Source organism: Cryptotermes secundus, unplaced genomic scaffold (genome assembly GCF_002891405.2).
Source record: "Cryptotermes secundus unplaced genomic scaffold, Csec_1.0 scaffold6, whole genome shotgun sequence".
In the NCBI taxonomy this organism is placed as follows: Eukaryota; Metazoa; Arthropoda; class Insecta; order Blattodea; family Kalotermitidae; genus Cryptotermes; species Cryptotermes secundus.
Genome location: NW_019725001.1, coordinates 1,890,875 through 1,913,639, shown reverse-complemented (window position 1 = coordinate 1,913,639; position 22,765 = coordinate 1,890,875). Strand labels below are relative to the sequence as shown.

The window sequence follows — 22,765 nt, the reverse complement described above, 5'->3', positions numbered from 1 at the left end:
GCATACCTATTGGGTATCAGGAGGGAGCCTATAGTGCCATCTGTAGTGATAATATATCAAGTATCTTGAAATATGGAAGAATACTTAAATAACTGGGGGGCATGCGGTAGCATAGTTGGTTGAGGCGCTGTGCTACAAGCCAGAAGGTCACGGGATCAAATCCCAAGGTCGTCGTTGGATTTTTTCAATTGACCTTATCCTTCCAGCCGCACTGTGGCCCAGGGGTTGACTCAGCCTCTAACAGAAATGAGTACCAGGAATATTCTTGGGGGTAAAGGGCGGCCAGCGCATAAGGCTGACAACCTTACTGCCATCTATGGGCTGACTATCTAGAAAATGTGGGAACCTCAACATATCACAACCCTGTGGGCCTCCACAGTCTGTTACAGGGATACATTTACTTTTACTTACTTAAATAATTATTAAAGAACTAACTTAAAATGTCTCTTGATTTTAGATCAGGTAATTAGGTTGCCAGTATTGCTGGAAGACATATTCTCTCCTTTGAGATGTGGGTTCAGTTCCAGGCCATTTCCTGAGAGACTTGAGATGAGCGAAGTGACAGTACTGAATGCTTTCCTCGACTACTTTGGTTTTGTGGTAACTGTTATTCTACTGGTATTATGTATTCATTTGTCACTGTCCATGAGATGTCATCTGAGCAGACTGCACCTTATTACATCTTCAGTTCTTGGCCAGGAGGACCTATGAACTAGCATGTTTGGCATTCAGAAAGTCTGAAGGTAAGCATGCATTATTGTATAGATATGTTATCTACTTCATGCAGCAACTTGCAGGAAGAAAAACAATGTACATGCAGAAATACTGATAATCAGATATAATATTATGGAAACTAGAATCAGAGTTGGAATTTTCACCAGAATAACTATGCCATGGTAAATGGGTGAATGAATTTTTCAAACAGTATTACTGATAGTAAAAAACTGGGAATTCTTGACAGGTATGGCACATTTTCTTTTCATCAGTGTTCACACTGGCTCTTGAGTCTACCCCACTTCCTATCCATTGGGTTCCAGCTGCTCTTTCTCTGGGAGTTAAAAGAGTCCATGGATGCTTATAACTTGCATTCTGTCCAGTGCCTAGGTTTAGAATATGTAAGAGCTCTACATCCATTTCCCATACATCATGGCAGAAGGTAAAACCCCTGTGCTTAATTAAGTACGGCATCTTGAATAGGTGGGAGTTAAGTACAGATCCACATATTGTTAACCTCAGCACTAGATGGTGAGTGGTCAGCATCATGCTGCATTTGCCTTACCTCTGCTGAAAGAGCTTCTGATAACCATTGGGTAGAACTGGTCTGGGCACTGGAGAGGAGAAAAAGTTTCTTCCACTTGCCAGGAATCAAAATAATTGCTATTATTACAGTTGAAAATAAATAGTGACTGACTGTCACAATCTAGTGGTTAGCAGTCCTGCTTTGTATGTGGCAGATCCTGGGCTTCAATCATCACCTGGACACCATGCTGACTCAGTCTTCACGGTATTCCTTGGTTCCTCCTGGCAAATGCTGGAATAGTATTTTAAATTAGGCCATGGGAGTGCTTTCCAGTTCATTATTCAATAACATCCTTATCATTTAATGCCATATCTATAATTGGAGCAGCTGAAAGTGTTACTAAATAAGTCGACAATAAAGACTGTAATCTGGGTTGTAGAATGTTCCCTGTATGTGTATACGTTATTCATGAACAAATATTCCAGGTTGTATTGCAAATCAGATGTGTCTGGTCTGAGTAATATAGAATTTTAGCAAAACTTTTAGATCTGTTAATTTATGTTGTGAAAATTTTGTCTGAAGCATTCTTCATTTCAGGTATTGAACAAAATAATATATCTTCAAGCAAGTGGTAGTCTAAGCCTGTTAAAAGTAACAGGCTATTCCCATCTTCCAAGTCCACATTTAGGGTTATGACAGCCAATGCTTAATCAGAATCCACTTAGCCAGAATGGAGTTTCTTTAATGTTTAAAGATGAGTGGTAACATCATCACTAACCATGTGAGAAAACGTTGCAAGCAATTCAAAAAGCAAAGTATTCACATATCTGTAGATAGAGTTCAGTTTGTTAACCTTTAACATCTGAAGTGCACCAATGGGTACACTGATGAGTATGGTCACTGTGGCCGAAATACACTGATTTGTGCATTTGAACATTTAAACTCTGCTAGCAGAAGCATGCACACGCTCCGCTAGTAGAACCAAATGCCCAATCCTATATATTTAGTTTTAAATAGAGCAGGATTCAATGTACATACTTTTTTTTTTAAGTTATCGGCTTGATATATACACAGGATCCCCCCCACCCCTTATGTAACTGAATCTCACTTTTGTATGTACTTCTTGAAGCACCCGAAAATGCAAGGTCCCATGTCACATATCTTGTACTTCAGTTGCCTTTCAATTTCATTAGCTTCCAAATAATGTAGCATTACCATTTTATGATGATACGAAACTACATTATTTGAACAGAACTACATGTGTAATGCTTATTTTGGACTTATCCATTGTCTTATATATACCAGACAATGGATAAAGTCCAAAATAAGCCGTATAGTTCTGTACAGCATACACCATCATCAGAATTCTTTCAAGTCTATTTACATTATTTGAATTCACCATGAACTCACAAAAAACTGAATGTACTGTGTATCTCAGCTATGATGCAAGTGTTTGTTTATGATTTTAGAAAGGGCAATATTTGGCCACACCACAGCTCAAGCAGTTAGTCGCTGGCTTCCCACAGTGGCAGCCCAGGTTTGATTCCGGGTTTGGTCAAGTGGGATTTGTGGTGGACAAAGTGGCGCTGCGGCAGGTTTTCTCAGAGTACTTCAGTTTCCCCTGACAATCTTCGTTCCACCAATTTCTCCACAATCACCCTCACCTATCATCTGGGGCTGGTACAATAGGCCAGAAGTGGCCGCAGTACAAGGGACTTGGTCCCACCCCACTAGCATTAAAAAAAAAAAAAGTGGCACTGGAGTGGGTTTTCTCTTAGTACTTCGGTTTCCCTTGTCAATCTTCATTCCATTAAATTCTCCATCATCATAATCACCCCGGGCAGGCTACAATACACCAATCAGTGGCCGCCGTGCTGAGTGGACCCACTTGGACTCTACCCCCCCCCCCACCACCACCACTACCACTAAGCGAATTAAAATGTGGGGGGCAATATTTTATCTCAAACGCAATGGAAGGGCTTGACACTGAGGAAGTGAACAAAGACCCTGTAACCTACCTTGAACTGCAGTGCTTTCACTTTTACGTCCTTCTGAACAAAAGACTCGAATATCTGAAGAGTGCAACAAAGATGTGAAACTTGCCAGCAGAGAACCAAATGATTTTATTGCTTCCAGCTGGTTTATGGCGCCAGAGAATGCAAAAATATTTCAAGTGCTAGAAGCAGAACTACTCTATGAAGAAGCAGGGAACAATTTTTACAGTAAGTAAAAAGTAAAGCTATCCCTGTAATAGGCCATGAAGGCCCATAGGGTTGTGAGACATTGAGAGTCCCACATTATCTAGACAATTGGCTTGAAAGGTTGTCAGCCTTACGCACCAGCCGCACTTTACTGCCCAGGAAAATTATTTAATTAATTCCTGGTACTCATTTCTGTTAGACTGAGTAAACCCCAGGGCCTAGTGTGGCTGGAAGGATTAGGTCAACTGAAAAAATCGAATGACCTCATCAGGACTTGAACCCACGACCTTCTGGCTTGTACCATAGCCCTTCAACCAACTATGCTACCACGTGCCCCACAATTTACAGTATGCATCAAAATTACAAGAACAAATTAAAAACTTCAAAGTATAACTTCTTTGTCTAAATATTTTCAAATCCTACATTATACTATGCAGCACTATGTTCTTTGCTGATAAAAACAAAGTTAATTCCGTTCATTTATCATAAAGATTGTATTACATACAGCTTTTTCTAATACAGTGAAAGCTTCCTAACAGGAACTGCCATTTAAATGTGCACCAGCAGCAAGCATTTAAATAAACCCCGGCTAGCTAAAGCTACCACGATGTTGAAAGTCCGACGTTTGAATGTTAATAATAGTTGAGGGTGCTTCATATTTACATGGTATGTAATCTGGATAGAACCACTGTTTCAGATATCAAAATAATGGTCAGTCTTCTCATACTGTTTCCTTTCGTAAAATGGGAGTAACTGGTATAGTGTGAGACTCATGAACAAAGTTTCATACATACAGTATATACACAGTGTGCCAATTAAGTTCACAAACTGAGGCCATAGAAAACAAAAAAGATAAAAAACATTTATTAATACCATCACTTGATATAATCTCCACCCACTTCGCACAGTATTTACATTGCTCATACAACAAATCGAATGCCCGAGAAAACACTTCTTCCCACATCGCCTTCATCACAGCCTGCTGGATCAACGAAACAGCCATAAATCTGGTCCCTTTCATAGCAATTTTTAATTTAGGGAACAGAAAAAAGTCAGCCAGTGCTAAATCAGGGGAGTAGGATGGATGGGATAACATGGGAATCCATCTTTTCACTAAAAACTCAGACAAAGTCCGAAGAATGAGCCAGTGCATTGTCATACAGAAGATACCAGAACCCATTTTCCTGAGACTCAGGCCTAATGTGATGAACTCGGGCGATCAATCTCTTAATCACCTCTTTATCAAATTTACCATTTAAAGTCTGTTCTTCCAACACAAATTCGTGATGAATAACACGTTTAGCATCAAAGAATGCAGCCAACATTGTTTTCAGCCACAATTCTTGCATTCTCACTTTTTGGAGCTTATACCATTTATGCCATTCAAACACTCTTATTCTCAATGTTGTATTTTAGCGTCCTGTTGCACTGATTCGCGTCCATGATGTGTATGTATTGACCCTCTTCTAGTGCACACAATCTCACTTGTCACTTCACTACATGTTTCGGCATCACTGTGCCATCCTCAGGTGTGTTATTTACGTTAAACTATTGCACTGCTCGCCATCATGTGTCATTTATAAAATGATTTAAAATTTATATTCGTCATGTACTATAATAAAATTTATATATTAAAATTTTTGTTAAGATTTATCATCTTATACGTAGTATTTCAAACTCGTGTGTTATATCAATCTTCCGCTATGGGAGTTGTTCTTCCTATATTTTGTGTATACTGTGTCTTGTGATGTGTCCCTCCCTTGTGGCTGCATGCACTGTATTGCTGGATGTGTGTGTGTGTGTCTTCATATTAACTTACTTAACCAAAACAATTGTAATCCTCATATGCATCAACCAAACAAATTGAAACTTGCACATAATATATATATATACTTTCCCTCTTAACTATTCCCATTCATCCCCAATAGATGGTAGATGGAGTTAGTAGTATTACTGTAATAGTGTCAGTTCGGGAACTTTATTGTCACCAATACATATAGAGTGGAGGCACTGCTACAACACGGAAGGTAGTGGGATCAAGTCCCAATGAGGTCATTGGATTTTTTTCAACTGATGTAATCCTTCCAGCTGCACCATGGCCCTGGGGTTGACTCAGCCTCTAACAGAAATGAGTACCAAAAATATTATTGGAATGTTCTTGGGGGTAAAGGGCAGCCGGAGCGTAGGGCTGACAACCTCGCCACCATCTATGAGCTGACTGTCTATAAAATGTGGGAACCTCAACATCTCAGAACCCTATGGGCCTCTACAGCCTGTTACAGGGATACCTTCACTTTTACTTAATACATATAGAGTATTATTTGACAGGTATATTTTAAATTTCTTAGAAATTATACATCCATTTTGAGACTGACTCTTCACAAGACAGGTTCTACCAACATATGAAAATGATTTTATGATTCATAAAAGCGATTTCACACTCCCTTGTACAGAATCAAAACCACAACTTCAGCTTTTAACTCACCAGTTACAATACTGTCATGATATTTGCTGAACAACATTTTGATGCTGTAATTCTGTGTTGTCTGCGCACTAACTTGCCTATGCAACCCACTTGACAATTCTTACTAAAGTAAACACTTTGACACACCAACTGTGCATGTCTAGGATCCAATATTCGTCGTTTCAGATGTCTTTTAGGCATGGGATTGGCACCAGCAAAGTTGAAGTGAATTGTGTTTGGACAATGCTCATGCTTAACTGGAAGTTCAAAGGTACTTGATATTCTTACATCACTCAGCATATTGAACCTCCTGTTAGGTGAAGCTGCTGCTGATATATTTCTGTTACTTTTAATGAGCATGGATGGAACATGGATTGGAATCTCGGCAATTGCTGTCCAGTTTTGATAATCAAAATCACTGTTACCACTATCTTTCATCACAGTAGAAACCAACATGTCAACTTCCATTCCTCCACTGTTGCAAGCATTTGCTACATCTTCCTGTTTGGTGGTTGCAGCAGGATGCTGCAGTCTTCTGGCACATAATGTGTCACCAAAATATGCCTCAAGCAACTTTTCTAGTATCATTATGTTGGATTCTGTAGGTGATTGAGCTTGTGAACTGTTCCATTCCTTCCGATATAGCATTTCAGTAGCTGTCTGTAAGAGAAACAAAGAACAAAGAATCCTAAGAATAGCTATAAAATGTGTCTTCAATCTTGGATTGTCAAACCCGCTGAAGATGCACTTACTTAACTATTGGTGAATTCAGAGCTGTTTCTGCCAGTGTTTATACTCCATGCCAACACTTAGGGCCCCCATACACACACAGTTTGGCCTCCAGTTCGGCCTGCACAGTTGAAGACTGAAAGGCAAAAGTGATGTGTGTGGTGCGGCCGGCCGGCCGGCCAATCGTTTGGACTGTTGGCCTGTGGGAAACCGGTCAGTCCGTCAGTTCTACCTGCAGGACTGTAGCACGAGACGTGTGTGACTCAGCATTATAGGCTGGAAGACCGTGATTGTTCCATGAAGCCTGCTGGTTTATCTGCATATGTATGGGGAAGGAAAGGGGAGGGGGTAAACTGTGAAAGTTTTGACTGTGGGGTCAATCAGAAGGCCAAACTGTGTGTGTATGGGGGGCCTTATGAATTCAATGTCCATTTTTTCATATCTGATTATATTCATTGCAATTGCTCTCACCTTGTCAGTAGGTTAGAACTGATTACTTCTGACTTCTTTTGTGTTTTAACCCTTTCCTGTCTATGTTAGAAGCCTTCCACCGTGTTATGATGGTGTGCCAAATCTTATTTTGTTATCTACATTCTTTGGCATCTCTTATAGTCTGAATTTAGGTATAAACATGGCAGGAGTTTTATACTCTCTCTCTCTCTGCACATTAATTTGCATGTGATTGGTGTGAGGTTCGAAAAAAATAATACGAAATAGTTTAAGTTGATATGTCTCTTGTCATGTCTTCTTTTACCATAATTTATAAGTCAGGAATGTCTTCCACCCCATCCCCCAAAACTGGTATTTATTCTACACCATAGGACTTAAACAAGGAAACCTGAATTCACTCTGTTGTCTGTTTAACTTGGAAAGGTTGTGTGCTCTGGAAGAATAACTTGATGGGATATGTGCTGTTGGTCAAGTGTATTTATGGTTCCTTCTCTTAACACTTCGCGGACCGGACGCCTAGTCCTAGGGGTTTGGGTTTTAAACGAGGCAAACCAGTCGCCTAGATTTAGGCCTTTAGGACACGTTATGTTGCAACACTATTTCTCGCTTTGGTGGCCACATGTCTGTAAAATTACTGCGTAGCTGACCTTCGGAATGTTTGTTTTCCAAGTCAGCAACATAACCACACTCTATTCCCCTCTCACTCTAAAGAAAAGTCCCTTTTTTCAAGTCAAAGCTTCTATGTGTGAGGTAACATATTCTCAGTGTCAACATGGCTCAGAGATGAAAGCAGTTGAAGGCCACATGAGCTCTTGGAGAAGAAGAAATCTGTGATTTGATCTCCGATGAGTTGTCTGACTTGCCAACTGCTTCGTCTTCTGATAGCGAGGGCAGTGTCAGTGGCAGTGACAGGGGCCCCCAAAATATTGTGACCAGAAGAGAAAGTGAAAGTGACAGTGAGTGCTCCGATGAAAGTGTGAGTGCTAGCATTGCGGGGACAGCCACATGGGGTAAAGTAGACTAAACACCTGCTTTGAGACAGTTTACTTGAAATCCAGGGGTAAGCAAAGGATACATTTGTTACGGTTTACCAGTGTAAGCAGGAATGGCGTAATCACAGCGTGTATATGTCGTGTGTATAAAGAGTTTCGCATTAAAGCAGTGAGTACTTTGTTGGAAGATATAAGAAATAGATTATAGTTAGTAAACTTTGTGGTCGTCAAAATCCATGTGATCTTTATGAAAACTCGACCCCGTTGCTACACTTATACACTGTCACAATTCCATAAAACCTGATCGTGGGCAAAATCACGTCACGACAAATTAACCCAGATAATCTTTATATATAAGATAAACACCATCTTAAGTGTAACAATTTAATTTAGTTCTTTCTTCTTTCCCCTCACTCCACACTACATGTTTNGTAGCTGTTACACTGCCTGTTAAAATTTAAAATCACCAGTCTTTCTAATTGTATAAAATGTTTGTTAACCTACACACGTTAATTTTGATTTCTAATTAGCACTTTTTTAAAACTTTAATTCAAGTTAAAATATCTATAAAATTTCTGTTCTTTTCCTTTTTCAAATTTTAAAATTAAAATTTTCCTCAGGGTACATGCCCTATGTCTTAAGTGCTGCAGCGGCCACTTCTTGTTTATCGTTGTTCAGGTATTGTTCTGTGTAGGCTCTCTCTGTGTGTGTCGCTGCTTATCTTTAATACTTTAATATAATATTGTAACCAGATAATCTTAGTTAGTTATTAGAGAGGGTGGGTTTCCCCATGCACTTAGACCAGTATTGGTCCACTGTGCTTCCCTCTATGATATTCTACCAGTCTCTATACCCTACCGATATTGGTGCGTACCATCAGTCCTGACTGAGCCAGTGAGTGCGCCTCTACTGACTTGGCGGTATCTATAATGCTTCCCCCATCTATCGGAGGCGTTAGTGACTAATGTTGGGCGGGAAATGTCCTGAATTTGGCTCAGTGACCTCCTTTGGAGATATGAGGTTCTTTTACGTGCCGTAAAGCTACGACACTTGACCCACGGCTTAAAGTCCCTCCCGGAGGACTTGTTCCCTGAATTTTTCTGCCCTTAAAAATTCCACGACCTCCGCCGGGTTTTTGAACCCACGTACCACAACTCATGAGGTGGGAACGTTACCTCTAGACTACGGAGGCCGCTAACCTAGATAATCTTACATTGTGCCATTATCAATTCATTTTTGGTTTTCAAAAATCTATACTCTCATTCAAAATTGAAATACAAGGCATTTCTGCTGAATGTGGCAAAAGCCTGGGCTACAGACCACACGGTAGCGGCAGAACCGGCGGCAGACACAGTCTTAGCGCGACCAGGCCCGTCTACCCCCACCCCACGCAGGCCTCATTTTGACCCCCCTGGGCGACTCTTGGGTGATATGTGGAAACATACCCTCGCGAAAATTGTGAAGAGTGAACATTTCAAGGGGAAGTAGCCTTCTAGGAAATGCCGTGTTTGCGCATTTCACAAGAAAAGGTGTAGGACTGCCTACATTTGCAAGTTTTGTGTAATGCCACTTCACAGAGGGGAATGTTTCGAGAAATATCACAACATCAAGCACTTCTAGGAGCATTGGTAAGTGTTCTCCAAGAATTTTAGTTCATAAAATTAATTAGGAGATTTTATATTAATATTTGAAGTGAACAGTGCACAAGTTAGGGTAGTAGGTTTAAAAATGCCGGTCCCCAGGGTGATTTAAATATTTAAATGGCCGGTCCGCAAAGTGTTAACATCTTTGACATAATTAGGATTACTGAATTAAGTGGGGAGGCTCCTATTCAGTTGGGTTTGTTACAAAGAGCTAATCTGAACCACTGTACTGGAGAGAGCTCTCTCTGATAGACTCAACTCACCTTTTCACCTCAAAGAGAAACATCCAGATTGTGTTGTTTTTAATACTAGATGAAACCCATTAATCCTGAGCGTAATTTACCAATGTCAGAGCCTTTAAAAATTTATCTTCTATATATTAAAGTTATGCCACTTACATATATCTACCCCCACCCCTCCACTGAAGTAGTGCATAACTCTTAGTATGTATTACATGCTTGATGCCTTCATTTCAAACTTGTTCTTGTATCTTGAACATTAAACACTGATAGAAAATCCTGGAACAATATTACTCTTTAATCTATAGGGTGAGAACTGGGGTACAAAATGTCTTGTGTATGATGTGTAAGCCCTTCAACCAGGAAGTACTCTTTCTTAGTACTGTTTATTTGTCCTTTTATGCTAAGTGACCCAAAGTTTCAAATATCTTACCAAAATTGTCCCTTCAATTTCCATAATATCAGAACTCTGTTCAATCCACGATGCTGGTGATAATACCATTTTATTCCTCCCAATCTCCAGCTGAACTCTCATTATGTCCAGAAATGCAAGATATTGTTCCAGTTGTGGCCACAGGCAATAATCAAGGGCTGCATAACCGACAGCACACACAGTCCTAAGAGCTGCATAGTGGTTGCGCAAGGAGTTGTTACCATCTAGCAATACAGATCCTAACTTCTGCAGTATATCCAAGTGGAGTTTGGTGTCTGTGTCACACCAGCGATTCACAACCTTGTACAATTAAAAAGAGTAACCAGATTTTAGGATGAAATGAAGCATGTATCTTCAAAAATATACTAACTAGGTAACATATAATATGGTAACTCCATCCCTAATTATGACAATAACAGACACTTTACATGAAAACCTACATATATTTCAGCATGCCTCTTGAGCAAAGTTCCCTAAATATTAGTTGAAATAAAAAATGTTCCGAACAGAAGTAGAAAAATTAAGCATATACTTATATCTAATAGACACTCATGAAAAATCTAGAAGCAACAACATAGCAAATGTACCAGAACTGTTACACTGTGCATACATTTCCTACCATGTTACCTTTGCCAAGACCCGTGCTGCAGTATCCCTCAGCTCATAATTGCACCTTGCTGATGTCCCTTCTATTAGTGTTGCATCCAGTATGCATAACAGAAGAGTGGATATCAATCTGTGAACCTTTGACACAAGAAACTGAAATAAGATGGGTGAGCTACATATAACTTAACATATATTCATTTGATTTTAATATATAACCACTGGCAATATGAGTCACAAGAGAGAGCGCATGAGCAGGACCTTTCATTTTTCACTGTGATTCCAACAATTTATATTGCAAGTCTAATGAAAATATCCCTATTTTAAAGACATGCCAAAAAATAGGACATTCTGTTTCATTCCCTTTGAAGTGTATTGTAATGAGTGCAGCCATTACAATGCAGTAGGCAAATAAACACACACCCATTTCTATGCAACAGTTGAGATACTGTTGGACTATGAGAAAGAAAACAGTGTTTCCTATATGGTCCATGCCAAGATGTTATAAGCAGGACAGTCTGGAGCAATGAGTCGAGTTCTGGAGTTGAAGTTATCAGCAGTTCAGTTGAATGAAGTGATATGAAGTAGCTGGTTGGTGAATGAGAGTTCAGTTGTCAGTTGAAAGTCAGGCTGTAAAGAGAAGACTAGAAGGTTGGCGATAAACAGCCACCAGCCCGGGACCCAGGTAGTTGGGTTGTCACTTGACAAGAGTTCTGCACAGGTGGCTGTGACAAGGACCTGAGTGTGGGAAGCTGAAGAATCTCCACTGTGTTAAATCTGTTGCCAGGAAACAGCTAGTGGAGACTGTAACAGACTGAGGAGAGTAGTCTGTGTGTGTCAGTGTTCTGTAAAATGTAGTTCCAAGTGGTGTGTACAAGAGATCAATAAGTCCAGTCTCCAATCCATAACCCATCTACAGTCACACCCCTAAATTCTGACAGTATTGTAATGTGTTTTATTACTGAAGACACCGTAGACATGGTTAATTGGTTTATTTAACAATCTACAAGTAACGGCTACAATTACTTATTATACTGTTGCGGGGTCTCACACTTTATAACCCTATTCGCAATAATCTGTTTACACTGTTGCGGGGTTTCACGATTTATAACCCTATTCGCAAATCAGTTCACTCTATCTTCAGTAGGCTACACGTATTCACAGTATGGGAGCTATACAAGTCTCGCTGAATTACACACTCCAAATATAACTGGTTATCACAAATTATCACTGATTCTCGCACACGCGTCTGTAACTCGTAACTCGCGAACTGAGAACTGGACTCGCCGACTGCTACGTTACAACTCTCTTCGCAGGCAGCGCAGCTCTCTTATATTCCATTCGCTGTTACCTGTTGCCCGCGTCAACAGTGTCGTTGCATGTCGCGTCACAGTAGGAACCGGTTCCACGTTGTCCTGTTGCGTCACCGCGCATTGCGCGTTACGTTACCGTGCGGAGGGGGGGAGGGGAGCGCTGACTCACCCGCCGCGTCACTGCTGGTGGGGGGGTTCTCCGTTGCGCAACATGTCACAGTATGTTACGAAACTACCTCATACATAGTTATCTTACTGAGAACAATACATATATGCATTATTTCCCACTATGGTGTCGTCTAGTATATAAATACAATTTTGTGGCAGGCGATCAGTTGGTTATTAGTTGCATTTCTCCTGGTTATCCAAGTTATCTGTAATCGCCCACTGTCCCTATCTACTATCTAGCGAAACCACTGCCAAGGGAACGGGCTTGGAAGAATCAGCGGGGAAAGAACCTCTTCTCGGTGCGCCCTTGCTACCAATGTGGTGGGTAAAGATCTCGACATATTTGCAGATGGAGCGGTTTCTCTGAATCATATTTTACAAGCATGTACCAAACCTTTTACAGTGTTATTGGATTAGTGTTTCATTAACTACAAATGTGTGTATGTACAGTCATCTAGTGCCTGAAAAGCTGAAAAGACTTTATTCATATAATATTTTTTCACATTCTGTAAACTGTGTCTATGTAATTTGATGAGAGTATAAGTGTCCCTTGTTTTATGAACAGTTTGTACAAAAACGCTTGCTACAACTAATCACATTAACTTGTAACTGTTAACAAACTTCATTTTCGCTACAACAAAGTTAGGTTTGTAAGGTTGCTAACTTTTACATGTAAATTAATAGGAATTTCATTTTTGATTTATAAATTTTCACTTTATGGACAGCTTCATGGAACAAATTACCACTGTACATTGAGAGATACCTATATTTTATATGAAAGACAAACTGGATTCCTTGAATTGAATGACAGATTAAAAAAAATAATATTAAAATATGGGGAATACATACCTTGGTAATTCTTTATTGGTTACATGTCAGAAAAAGTAACTGCCTAGTGACCAGAAATTTAATTTTCATACTATACAGTAAAGTAAAAAAAAGTAAAGGTATCCCTTTAACAGGCCATGGAAGCCCATAGGGTTGTGAGAGGTTAAGGTTCCCACATTTTCTAGAGAATCGGCTCATAGATGGTGGCAAGGCTATCAGCCTTACGTGTCGGCCACCCTTTGTCCCCAAAAATATTCCAAGAATATTCATGGTAAGCATTTCTGTTAGAGTCTGAGTCGATCCCAGGGCCATAGTGCGGCTGAAAGGATTAGGTCAATTGAAAAAATCTACCTCATCGGGATTTAATCCCGCTTGTAGCATAGTGCCTCAACCAACTATGCTACCATGTACCCCCATACTATACAGTAAGTATGATAAAGTGTGCAATATATGTTGTACTGTTCATTTTGATTGTATCCATGTCCTCTTCCATTGTGGCACACTGCCAAAACACAAGAACCTCATTTAAATTTTAATAGAAACTAGCTGTACCCGGCCACACGTTGCTGTGACTCAGTCTAACGAAATATTTCAATTCAAACGCAGATCAATCGACACAGCTCAATCCCACCGCCAAATGCACTGAAAAATAAGGAGAACAGTTAAGAAAACGAAATGAAAAACAATGAAAAATAAAGCTGGACTATTTATACCTCGGCGGATGCTATACAATGAGCCTTCTGTTGTCTATCACAGGGGAAATGCTGCCAGAGTCGAATCCAAAACTTTGGGTGCAAACTCAGGATCTCTGCTGTGATTTCACTCAGAATCTCTTGTGATTCTTGTGACCTCGTGATACTGAACAGTCACCGGAGCTACACTCTCTTATACATATAGCCAGCGTTCGGACGGGATAGGGAGTACCTTATTGAAGAGTTAGTTTCATCTGTTGCTTAGGAAATGCTAGCACAGAACACCTTGTAGAAGTGTTTGGTTTCATCCGTTGTTACGCAACGGAACCTCTTATCCTCTCATCTCCGGGGAAACGCGTTCGTTGTTTCAGCAATTCCTATGCAACGGCCCACTGTTATTGCATTTCCATCGAAGTATACTTTTCGGTTTCACCCATTGTTACACAACGGAACCTCTTATTCTTTAATCTCCAGGGAAACGCGTTTGTTGTTTCGGCAATTCCTATGCAACTGTTATTGCATTTCCATGGAAGTATACTTTCCGGATTCACGCGTGGCCGGGTACAGCTAGTAGGTATATAAAAACATGCGCGCATTCGAATGCAACATTATGTCAAAATTTCGAAGCAATCGGTAAAGAACTTTCAGAGATTAAGTGTAAGTTGTAGGGGTACTAATAGAGTACTGATTTATTAAAAAATGAGTAATATTAATTGGTTAACAGTGTAAGTTGATATGGTAGTGTTCTAATCTGTGAATTAATAATGTAATTATTGTAATGCAGTGATAGAAACATACAAAACATTCAATAACATGGCTGCTTTATATGAAAAGAGTATATAACATATCTAAATAGTAACCTGATATTATATTATTCTATGTACTATGTGTGTCGCACCCTGGCACACTGCAGCAGAATACTGAACTATTTAAATTTTGGTTATAACTTTACTTCGACACGTTTTTACGAATATCTGGCCAACTGTTTTCATTGTACTGATAGAAAATGTAACTAATTTATTGCACACAGAATATTTTTATTGTTAGGTATAATTTGCAACACGTGGCCATCGCTTTGATATGAAAGCTATTCGCTGGACACACATATTTGTAGTTAATTTTAACGTCTTTACGTGTCGCCACAAAGTAGAGCATTTCAGGCAAGCATTTATTTCCCCCGCTGGTGTCGATCGAGGAATTACAGGTAATGTTTGCCTGAAATCCCCTGCAAGCAATATTAATGCGTTCCCAAATGGTCTGATGTTTCCACGCAAATCTTGCAATGATCGATCAAGAGCCTCGAGCGATTTTTTTGTGCGCCATTGTGCATACATCCCAAACAAGTTTGCATTTCTGCAATACCTTTCCCATGCCTGATCCTTTGGAAATGTTGCACGTGGGATTTTCAATGAATTGCATGTTCAATGGCAATGACCTGGTAGCAATGTCGCAGCTATTCCAGACAACGCAAGAGCTAAGGCCATGTCATTTTGGGATCGAATTGTTGCCAGAATCAATCTAATTAGGAACGTTTTACCAGTTCCTCCTGGCGCATCTAAGAAGATTTCTGCAACCCCGTTATTGACAGTTTGCATGATTTGATCGTATATGCCTTTTTGCTCAAGCGTTAGCTTAGGAATATTTGATTGCACATATGACAAAAGATCACCCATGTTGTAATTTTGTTCACGACGCAATTCTACATTGAACGAAGCAGCAGCAGATCGATTCGGTGATGGTAGTCCCTATTGATTGAGAACTTTGTTCGCGATTTCTAAGCACAAATCCTCAATCATTATCAACGCCTCACTGTAGATTTCTGCTGTGAAATCCACGTTCATATTGGAATTATCCTTGCACATTCGAAGGAAAATATCTTCAGCCATGTGCTGCTTTGCTGATTCCACGATTCCTACGCAACGACCCATTGTTATTGCGTTGTCTCTGTGGGAATGCTCCGTGTATTCGTCATAACCATGGAGGTTTGATACAGTATCGCTATTGTTACTTCCTATGGAACGGTCTGTTCTAGCGTTTCCATAGGGGTCACTCTTCTGAATTCCAAATTCCAATTCCGGTTTTCAAAAGACGCATGTTTTTACCTGTCACAGGTGTGACATCTATATAATGGGTATATAAAAACGCGCGTTCGAATGCAACGTTGTGTCAAAATTTCAAAGCAATCGGTGAAGAACTTTTGGAGATCTTCGAGGGCTAACAAACCAACATTTACATTTTTATTTACATAGATTTGTTCATATGTTATATGGCTTTCAGTGCACTTACTTACTTACTCATGGAGCTGAGCCCTTCTGGAGGAGCTGCCAATTCTGCAGCTACTCAAGAATTTCCCAGCATTTTATGTAACCTGAACGTTCATTAGCATGTTCACAAGAGCCCTCGACTGCTCCCTATCCTGAGCCAAATCAATCCAATCAATAACATCCCATCCTATCTCTTTAAGATCCATTTTAATATTGTCCACCCACCTATGCCTTGGCCTTCCCAGTGGTCTCCTTCTTTCTGGCTTTCCCATCAATATCCTATATGCATTTCTCGTCTCCCCATTCATGCTCCATGCCCTGCCCACCTCATCCTCCTTGACTTGATCATTCTAATTATACTTGGAGAAGAGTATGAGTCATGAAGCTCCTCATTATGCAGTTTTCTCCAACCTCCTGTCATTTCATCTCTCTTCAGTCCAAGTAGCTTTAAGTGCACTAACACTGAAAATTACATCTTGCCTTTCGCTGTAACAATTTCTTACAAAAGTGTTATTACACTACTACTTTACAGTTGCTGCTGCTGCTAACTGTTCCTATCAATATAACCAGTTTTTACAACCTTAAAGCCATTCTTCATACATTACAAGTGTTTGAATACTGAAACAAAGTGCTTAGGAAGGCATTTGGACAAAGTGAGCAATTTGCAAACAACAGTGGCCAAGCAGTCTGAAGCATGAACTGTCTTTGAATCCCACTCAAAGCATGGATCTCTGTATGCATTTATTCTGTCTGTGTTGTTCTGTCTAGGTAATGGCCTTGTGACAGACTGATCCCCTGTCCAAGGGTCCTATCAACTGTGTATAGGATTAAGAAACTGAAAAAAGTGGCCAAGGTCCAACAGAGGAACTGCAGAGCCATAGATAGATAGAAGGGATCAATTTAGATTATTACATAACAAGTAATTTTATAATTTCTGCAGATCACTAGTACTGTTTAGGATAGTGAACTTTGGGGGGCTATGGTAAGCTAGGCATGTGGTTTGGAAGGGGTAGACATGAAAGTATACAGTATTTTGATATGGAAATTTTGGAAAACAGGCTTTAAAGACTGAGAAAGATTGACAGAATAAGCTGACATTGGATCCAAGGGAGATTAGTTGTGATAACCAGAGATGGATGGAACTTACTCGGCAGCACATCGAATGGCAGGCATTGGTATCAGTGGTGCTGAATTTTTCATTTCTTTATTTGGTTATTTAATGATGCCATCAGTATAGAGACATATGATGTTGATGAGGGGATTATCAATGATTATGGAGCAGATGGTGGAATGAAAATTGGTTGGGGAAATCAGAGAGAACCTACCCCAGTGCTACTTCCATCACCACTAACCCCACATCACCTGACCTTCGAATCTGGGCCACTGCAGTGAAAAACTGCCTTCAGATTCTACTACCAGAGTCTTATTTAAGTTCTACAGCTACTGTATATTTTTATGTGAAGGTTATCAAAAGATAGACCTTTCTGCTAAGAGTATGCTTACAATATTTGTGTTTCAAATGTGCAAAAACAGATAATCAATGTATATAACAAAAAACTTCTTACTGAAATAGTAGCACTAGGTTCAATGAAGCTGTTACATGTCAGAGCTTCAGCAATGCATAGAAACCTATGCCTGAAGTGTGCGTAGGTTCGTCCCCTGGGTAGCTTCTGTAGGCCAAGTGCTAATAGGTTGAGCAAGTATGGAGCAATTGGACTAATTTTAGTGTTGGTTTCCAAATCTTTCAGCACCACCTGAGGGTCAAGGTAAAAATATCAGCATTATGAATACACACACTGTAGCATTTTCAGAGACTGCAAATTAAATAACTGTACACTATACAAAAAGAAGTAAACAAACCATCTGTTTTAACTTACAGTATTTACTTTGCAATATGATTACAGTCTTCTGGAATGTGATGCCATGTAGTTTAATAGATAGGTAACAATGTTTTGGAGAAACCTGCTGCCTCCATCTACAGGGTGGGAGATGGAAACAGCGGGTTCTACCAAAACTCCAAGACCTGTGTACCAATTTCATAACGTTATTGCCCAGAAGACTGTATCTTAATATTCAGAACTAAGAATCTAGAATCTTATTTTGTAATAAGCAAAGCATAGAAATTCAGGAAGAAATAATAGAAATATAGCAGGATATCAAAATGAACCTTAAAATAAATTTTGACAATCCTAACTGAATGCTAAGCTAGCACCTTAAAAATATAAAGTGGAAAATTTTGCACCAACAAATTCCAAGCATTTTTTACAAGTTCTTGAGACAGTCACATCATCACATTCAAGCACACAATACATGAAGTCAGACTATGATAATGACACTGGTCCTTCTGCTTCCTATTTATATTTTACTTTAAAATATGCAACTCTGAATATGTATCAGGGTAGCTCAGTCAAGGGCTGGACAAATAGGGGTTTATTCTCTGTCACCATGTTGAACCCAGTTCTGCAGCCCATCCAGCATGTTAGTCAGTGGGACCAGGCGTAAAACTTCACTCACTTCCACTTAATGCTGGGTGTGAGGCTGACCACATACCTCCATATAGTGCAGAAGTGAAGAATGGTGGAATGATACCTCCACTCCCCCATACATCTTCATGGCATGTGGTTAATTAAATAAGCACAGGGACAACTTTACCTTTCACGTTTTCTGATATAATAAGAGCCCTGTCTGGGCCTGCATCCTCTCTCCTTTCTGCCGTTACAAATGGCTTTGCCAAGTAAAGTACGTGCTTCTGTGGTAATTCTGTAGGATCAGGTATGAAGAAACTGATGGAATGCATTCAGAAATACTTTGCTACAGCAGAAGAATCTCACAGTCCCCTCAGTAGATGAGTAGTATACTNATATATGACAAATATATATTTTAGTATAAAGACAACAGGGCATGCAATGAAGTAGTTTGACGTACATCGAAAAGCACCTGAAGATGGCACTTTTGTGCTGAAACATGTAGTGCAAGAGAGAAGAGTAAGGTGAATAAATGTATGCACTGTAAGATGGTTAGAATAAATCATAAACTTCAGTGTGTTTAACTGGTTTAATATCCACTTTCCTGTAAGGGCTACAGAGATAGTTGTGGATACTGAATTGAAAATTATGAATACACAGGCATAAATTCCAGAAGTCAAAACTACTAAAAGTGGACAAATAATCATACATACCTTAACAAGGCTTTCTGAGTTACCCAGAATAATTTTTGAAATATGACTATAGTAAGAGAGCAAATGGGAAGGTATCTGAGGATTGTTATTGGTTCTCTCAGAGCTTGACACTGCTGGTTTTGTACCATCTGCCTTTGCTGACTGAGGATTCCCACTCACAACTGTGGTATCATCTGGAGGAAGCCATTTGCCTACCAACAAAATGATACCCAACAATTAAACACTTGGTATAATAGACCTGTGACACATTTTGGGAATTAAAAAAAACGCTGGTACTTTCACAGGAATGCACGCGATGTAACATCACATTTTTACTGACTTCCTTCCCAGTGCACATTTCATGAAACATAAAGTATTAGGCATTATTACAAACAAATTTCTTGTTGTATAGACAAAATTAAAACTATTAAGAACAATTACGGCCATTATATTTGTATAACTCCATGGAGAAGAGTCCTTGAAAAACTTACAGTCATGCATATGGCCGAGGATGTTTTGTATCTTTTATGAAAATCAGATGGTCATAAGACCCTGCTACAAAACTCTATACTTAGCCAGGTGAATCCAGTCCATGCCCTACTTTTTCAGAATCATTTTAATATTTTTCTCTCATATCGCCTGAGGCTGCCGACAGGTTTTCTGACTAAAATGCTGTAAACATCTCTCATTTCCCCACATGCATCACATCTCATCCTCCTTGTTCTGATCACTGTGGAAGAGTTTGAATTACAATATTTCTTATTATGTAAATTTTTCATCCCCCTGTTACTTCCTTCCTCTTAGGTCCAAATATTTCTTCAATTCCCTGCTCTCAGTCATACTCAATCTGTGTTCTACTCTTAGGACAAGATACCAAGATTCGCATAATGGCCGCGCCATAGCTCAAGCAGTTAGTCGCTGGCTTCTCATAGCTGCGGCCCAGGTTCGATCCCGGGTCTGTTCAAGTGGGATTTGTGGTGGACAAAGTGGTGCTGAGGCAGGTTTTCTCCAAGTACTTCGGTTTCCCTTGCCAATCTTCATTCCACCAATTGCCACACAATCACCTTCACCTATCATTTGGGGCTGGTACAATAGGGCAGAAGTGGCCACAATACAAGGGACTTAGTCCCACCCCACTAGCAATAAAGAGAACGGTTCACATCCATACAAAACAATGGGTAAGATGATAATTCCAGTTCCATGTCTCTAAATGATTTTCTTGGATCTTGCTAAAACTGCAATTAAAAAAAGATTAAATGAAATCATAGTAACTTAGCATGTTAATGTAGCAATGAGCCTCCTCTATTTGCAGAATAACCTTGAATTTACCCTCTTCTACTTGCAGAATATCCCTAAATTCACATTTTTGTGCTCAAACGTTTCTACAAGACAATGCTGTGAATCATCTGCATTAATGTTTTGAACATAAACAGAAATATGGCTCTACAAGTTCAGGCATTATCTGATCTTAGGTGTAATACCTGAATTTCCCTTCCCATCCAAAGAAGTACCAAACAGAAAGCAGACTAACACAGCATGAGATTGACTACCAGATATTCTTCTCACTGTGAAGGGACCTTTCAAATCCTTAAATTCTAAATGAACATCATGATGAAATGGGTAGCATTCTTGCTTCATATTCATGAGGTCTCAGGCTCAAATACTGCCCTAGATACTGATTCTCCTGATTGGGGACTTTCATGATTTTCCTTCAGCCCTCAAGGGGAATTCCAGCATAGTACCTCAGATTAGCCTGTGGTCACGTCCTTTCATATCATTTCTCATTCATTATTCACTAATTCTCTCATTCAGTGCTAAGCAGTTCGAGCTACTAACATCATTAAATAGACCATAAAATAAATATAAAGCAAGACACCAATACCATGACTGAACTAGTACTATATTACAACACTCTTCCAACTTCTTCTGTTTCACTTCTCACCTTTCACAAATGGCAGCCCCTTCTGAGTGAGAATGACACTGCTCAAAGCAAGAGCTGCCAGATCAACATCATTAGGCTCTGGCACAAAAACACCAGCTTCTTTAACATAGAGTAAATTGAATGGTTCTTGATTCAAATGCCCATAAATTGAAGGTACATCTGAAGTCTGGAAAACTGCATTTACATCAGCAGTCGACAGTATTCTTCGTCTACTTTGTCGTAAATGTACACTACAGTTCTGAAAAGGTTACAAAGATTACTGTAATGTACAGAAACAGGAAGCTTGCGCTTAATTAACAAGTTTCCAAAGATAAGAAAATGAGAGCTCTCTCTCACACTTCTAAATAGTTAGGTAGAGTATTGTGTCACCAAGTCTCATCAGTCTGGCACATACAAAAAAAGATTATGAAGGTTTGTGTAATCTTTCATTGTATATGGAACTGATTTATGGTATGAATCCTGGACTGCACATTCGCTAACTCTCCACTTTAACTACAATGAATTCCTCAATTAGGTTGGTGTGGAAGTGACAGTCTAGTTCACTAACATGTAACGTCCTTCTGGTGTATACTGACGAGATAACAGTTTATGGCATGTTGGATAACGTTTAAGCCATGATCTAGTTACAAAAGTTGACTGGTTTCTGCAGTTTACCAGAAAAGAATCTTCCACAACTTACATGGATAACCTCTCGAAGTCTATATGATACGTCTTCAGCAAGCTGTTTTCTGATTTCTTCACTGAGCGCTATTAAACCATTTGTTTCTGCTACACATGATATGGAATCATACGATATTTGTGCATATTTCCTACTTTCTCCACTTTTCTTCTCAGTTTTCTTTTTATGTGATTGAAGCTTATCAGATTTACCACTCATGTTATTCGAATACTCGTTTGTCACATTATAATTCTCCTTCTCTTTTATTAAACACTCTCGGGCTCATCTAAAGGGTACACATCTTGATTTTATCACAAAGAATTACAATTATCACAAATTACATGAATAAGTTTTTAAATTTCATAAAAATTGCCAGCATAGTTATCCAACTTTCGCGGATATCGATAGGTCGATCGACTCCTATTTAAATCGATCTATGCAGACCGATCACAGGATCGCAAAGTTCGCAGAGGATCAACTCTTGCGACGCTAACACTGGTTCTATTGGTCGCCCTGTTATTCGTGGGCTATGTTTGTGGTTTCTGTGGTTTCGGGGTGGATGTAAGAAAGAGTCTATACGAGTGCACAAAATGCGTCCGTTGTAGAAATAAACAAGAGAGGCGAATGCTACCCTTTCTTCTGGCTACAAAATCTGAATTTCTTAATATATAATACAGTGGAGCCTCGCTTAACGAGCATAATTCGTTCCAGAATCTTACTCGTAATGAGAAACATTCGTTAAGCAAAAC

The 22,765-nt window shown here is 39.5% G+C and overlaps 1 protein-coding gene across 2 annotated transcripts; it reads right to left on the bottom strand.

Moving 5' to 3' along the window:
* Window positions 1-736: 736 nt before the first annotated feature.
* LOC111863155 (TAF6-like RNA polymerase II p300/CBP-associated factor-associated factor 65 kDa subunit 6L) lies at window positions 737-22,450 on the bottom strand. Of its 2 annotated transcripts, XM_023849206.2 has the most exons (8): window positions 22,038-22,450; window positions 21,359-21,596; window positions 19,438-19,628; window positions 17,825-18,013; window positions 11,019-11,135; window positions 10,392-10,691; window positions 5,927-6,565; window positions 737-1,531 (listed from the first exon to the last, which is right to left on the bottom strand). In XM_023849206.2, exons 1-7 carry the CDS (start codon window positions 22,233-22,235, stop codon window positions 5,930-5,932), a joined length of 1,869 nt encoding a protein of 622 aa, XP_023704974.1. In that variant the 5' UTR covers window positions 22,236-22,450; the 3' UTR covers window positions 737-1,531; window positions 5,927-5,929. The 2 variants fall into 2 exon arrangements, with proteins under 2 accessions (XP_023704974.1, XP_023704973.1); XM_023849205.2 differs by lacking the exon at window positions 737-1,531 and having other exon boundaries at window positions 5,757-6,565; window positions 22,038-22,449.
* Between the last annotated feature and the right edge of the window lie 315 nt (window positions 22,451-22,765).

Coding starts and splice junctions, on each gene's coding strand:
- LOC111863155 (XM_023849206.2), bottom strand. CDS start 22,235: ATGAGTGGTAAATCTGATAAGCTTCAATCACATAAAAAGAAAACTGAG. Junction 21,597..22,037: donor GACTTCGAGAGGTTATCCAT/GTAAGTTGTGGA, acceptor TAACCTTTTCAG/AACTGTAGTGTACATTTACG. Junction 10,692..11,018: donor CAGCACGGGTCTTGGCAAAG/GTAACATGGTAG, acceptor TAATTGTACAAG/GTTGTGAATCGCTGGTGTGA.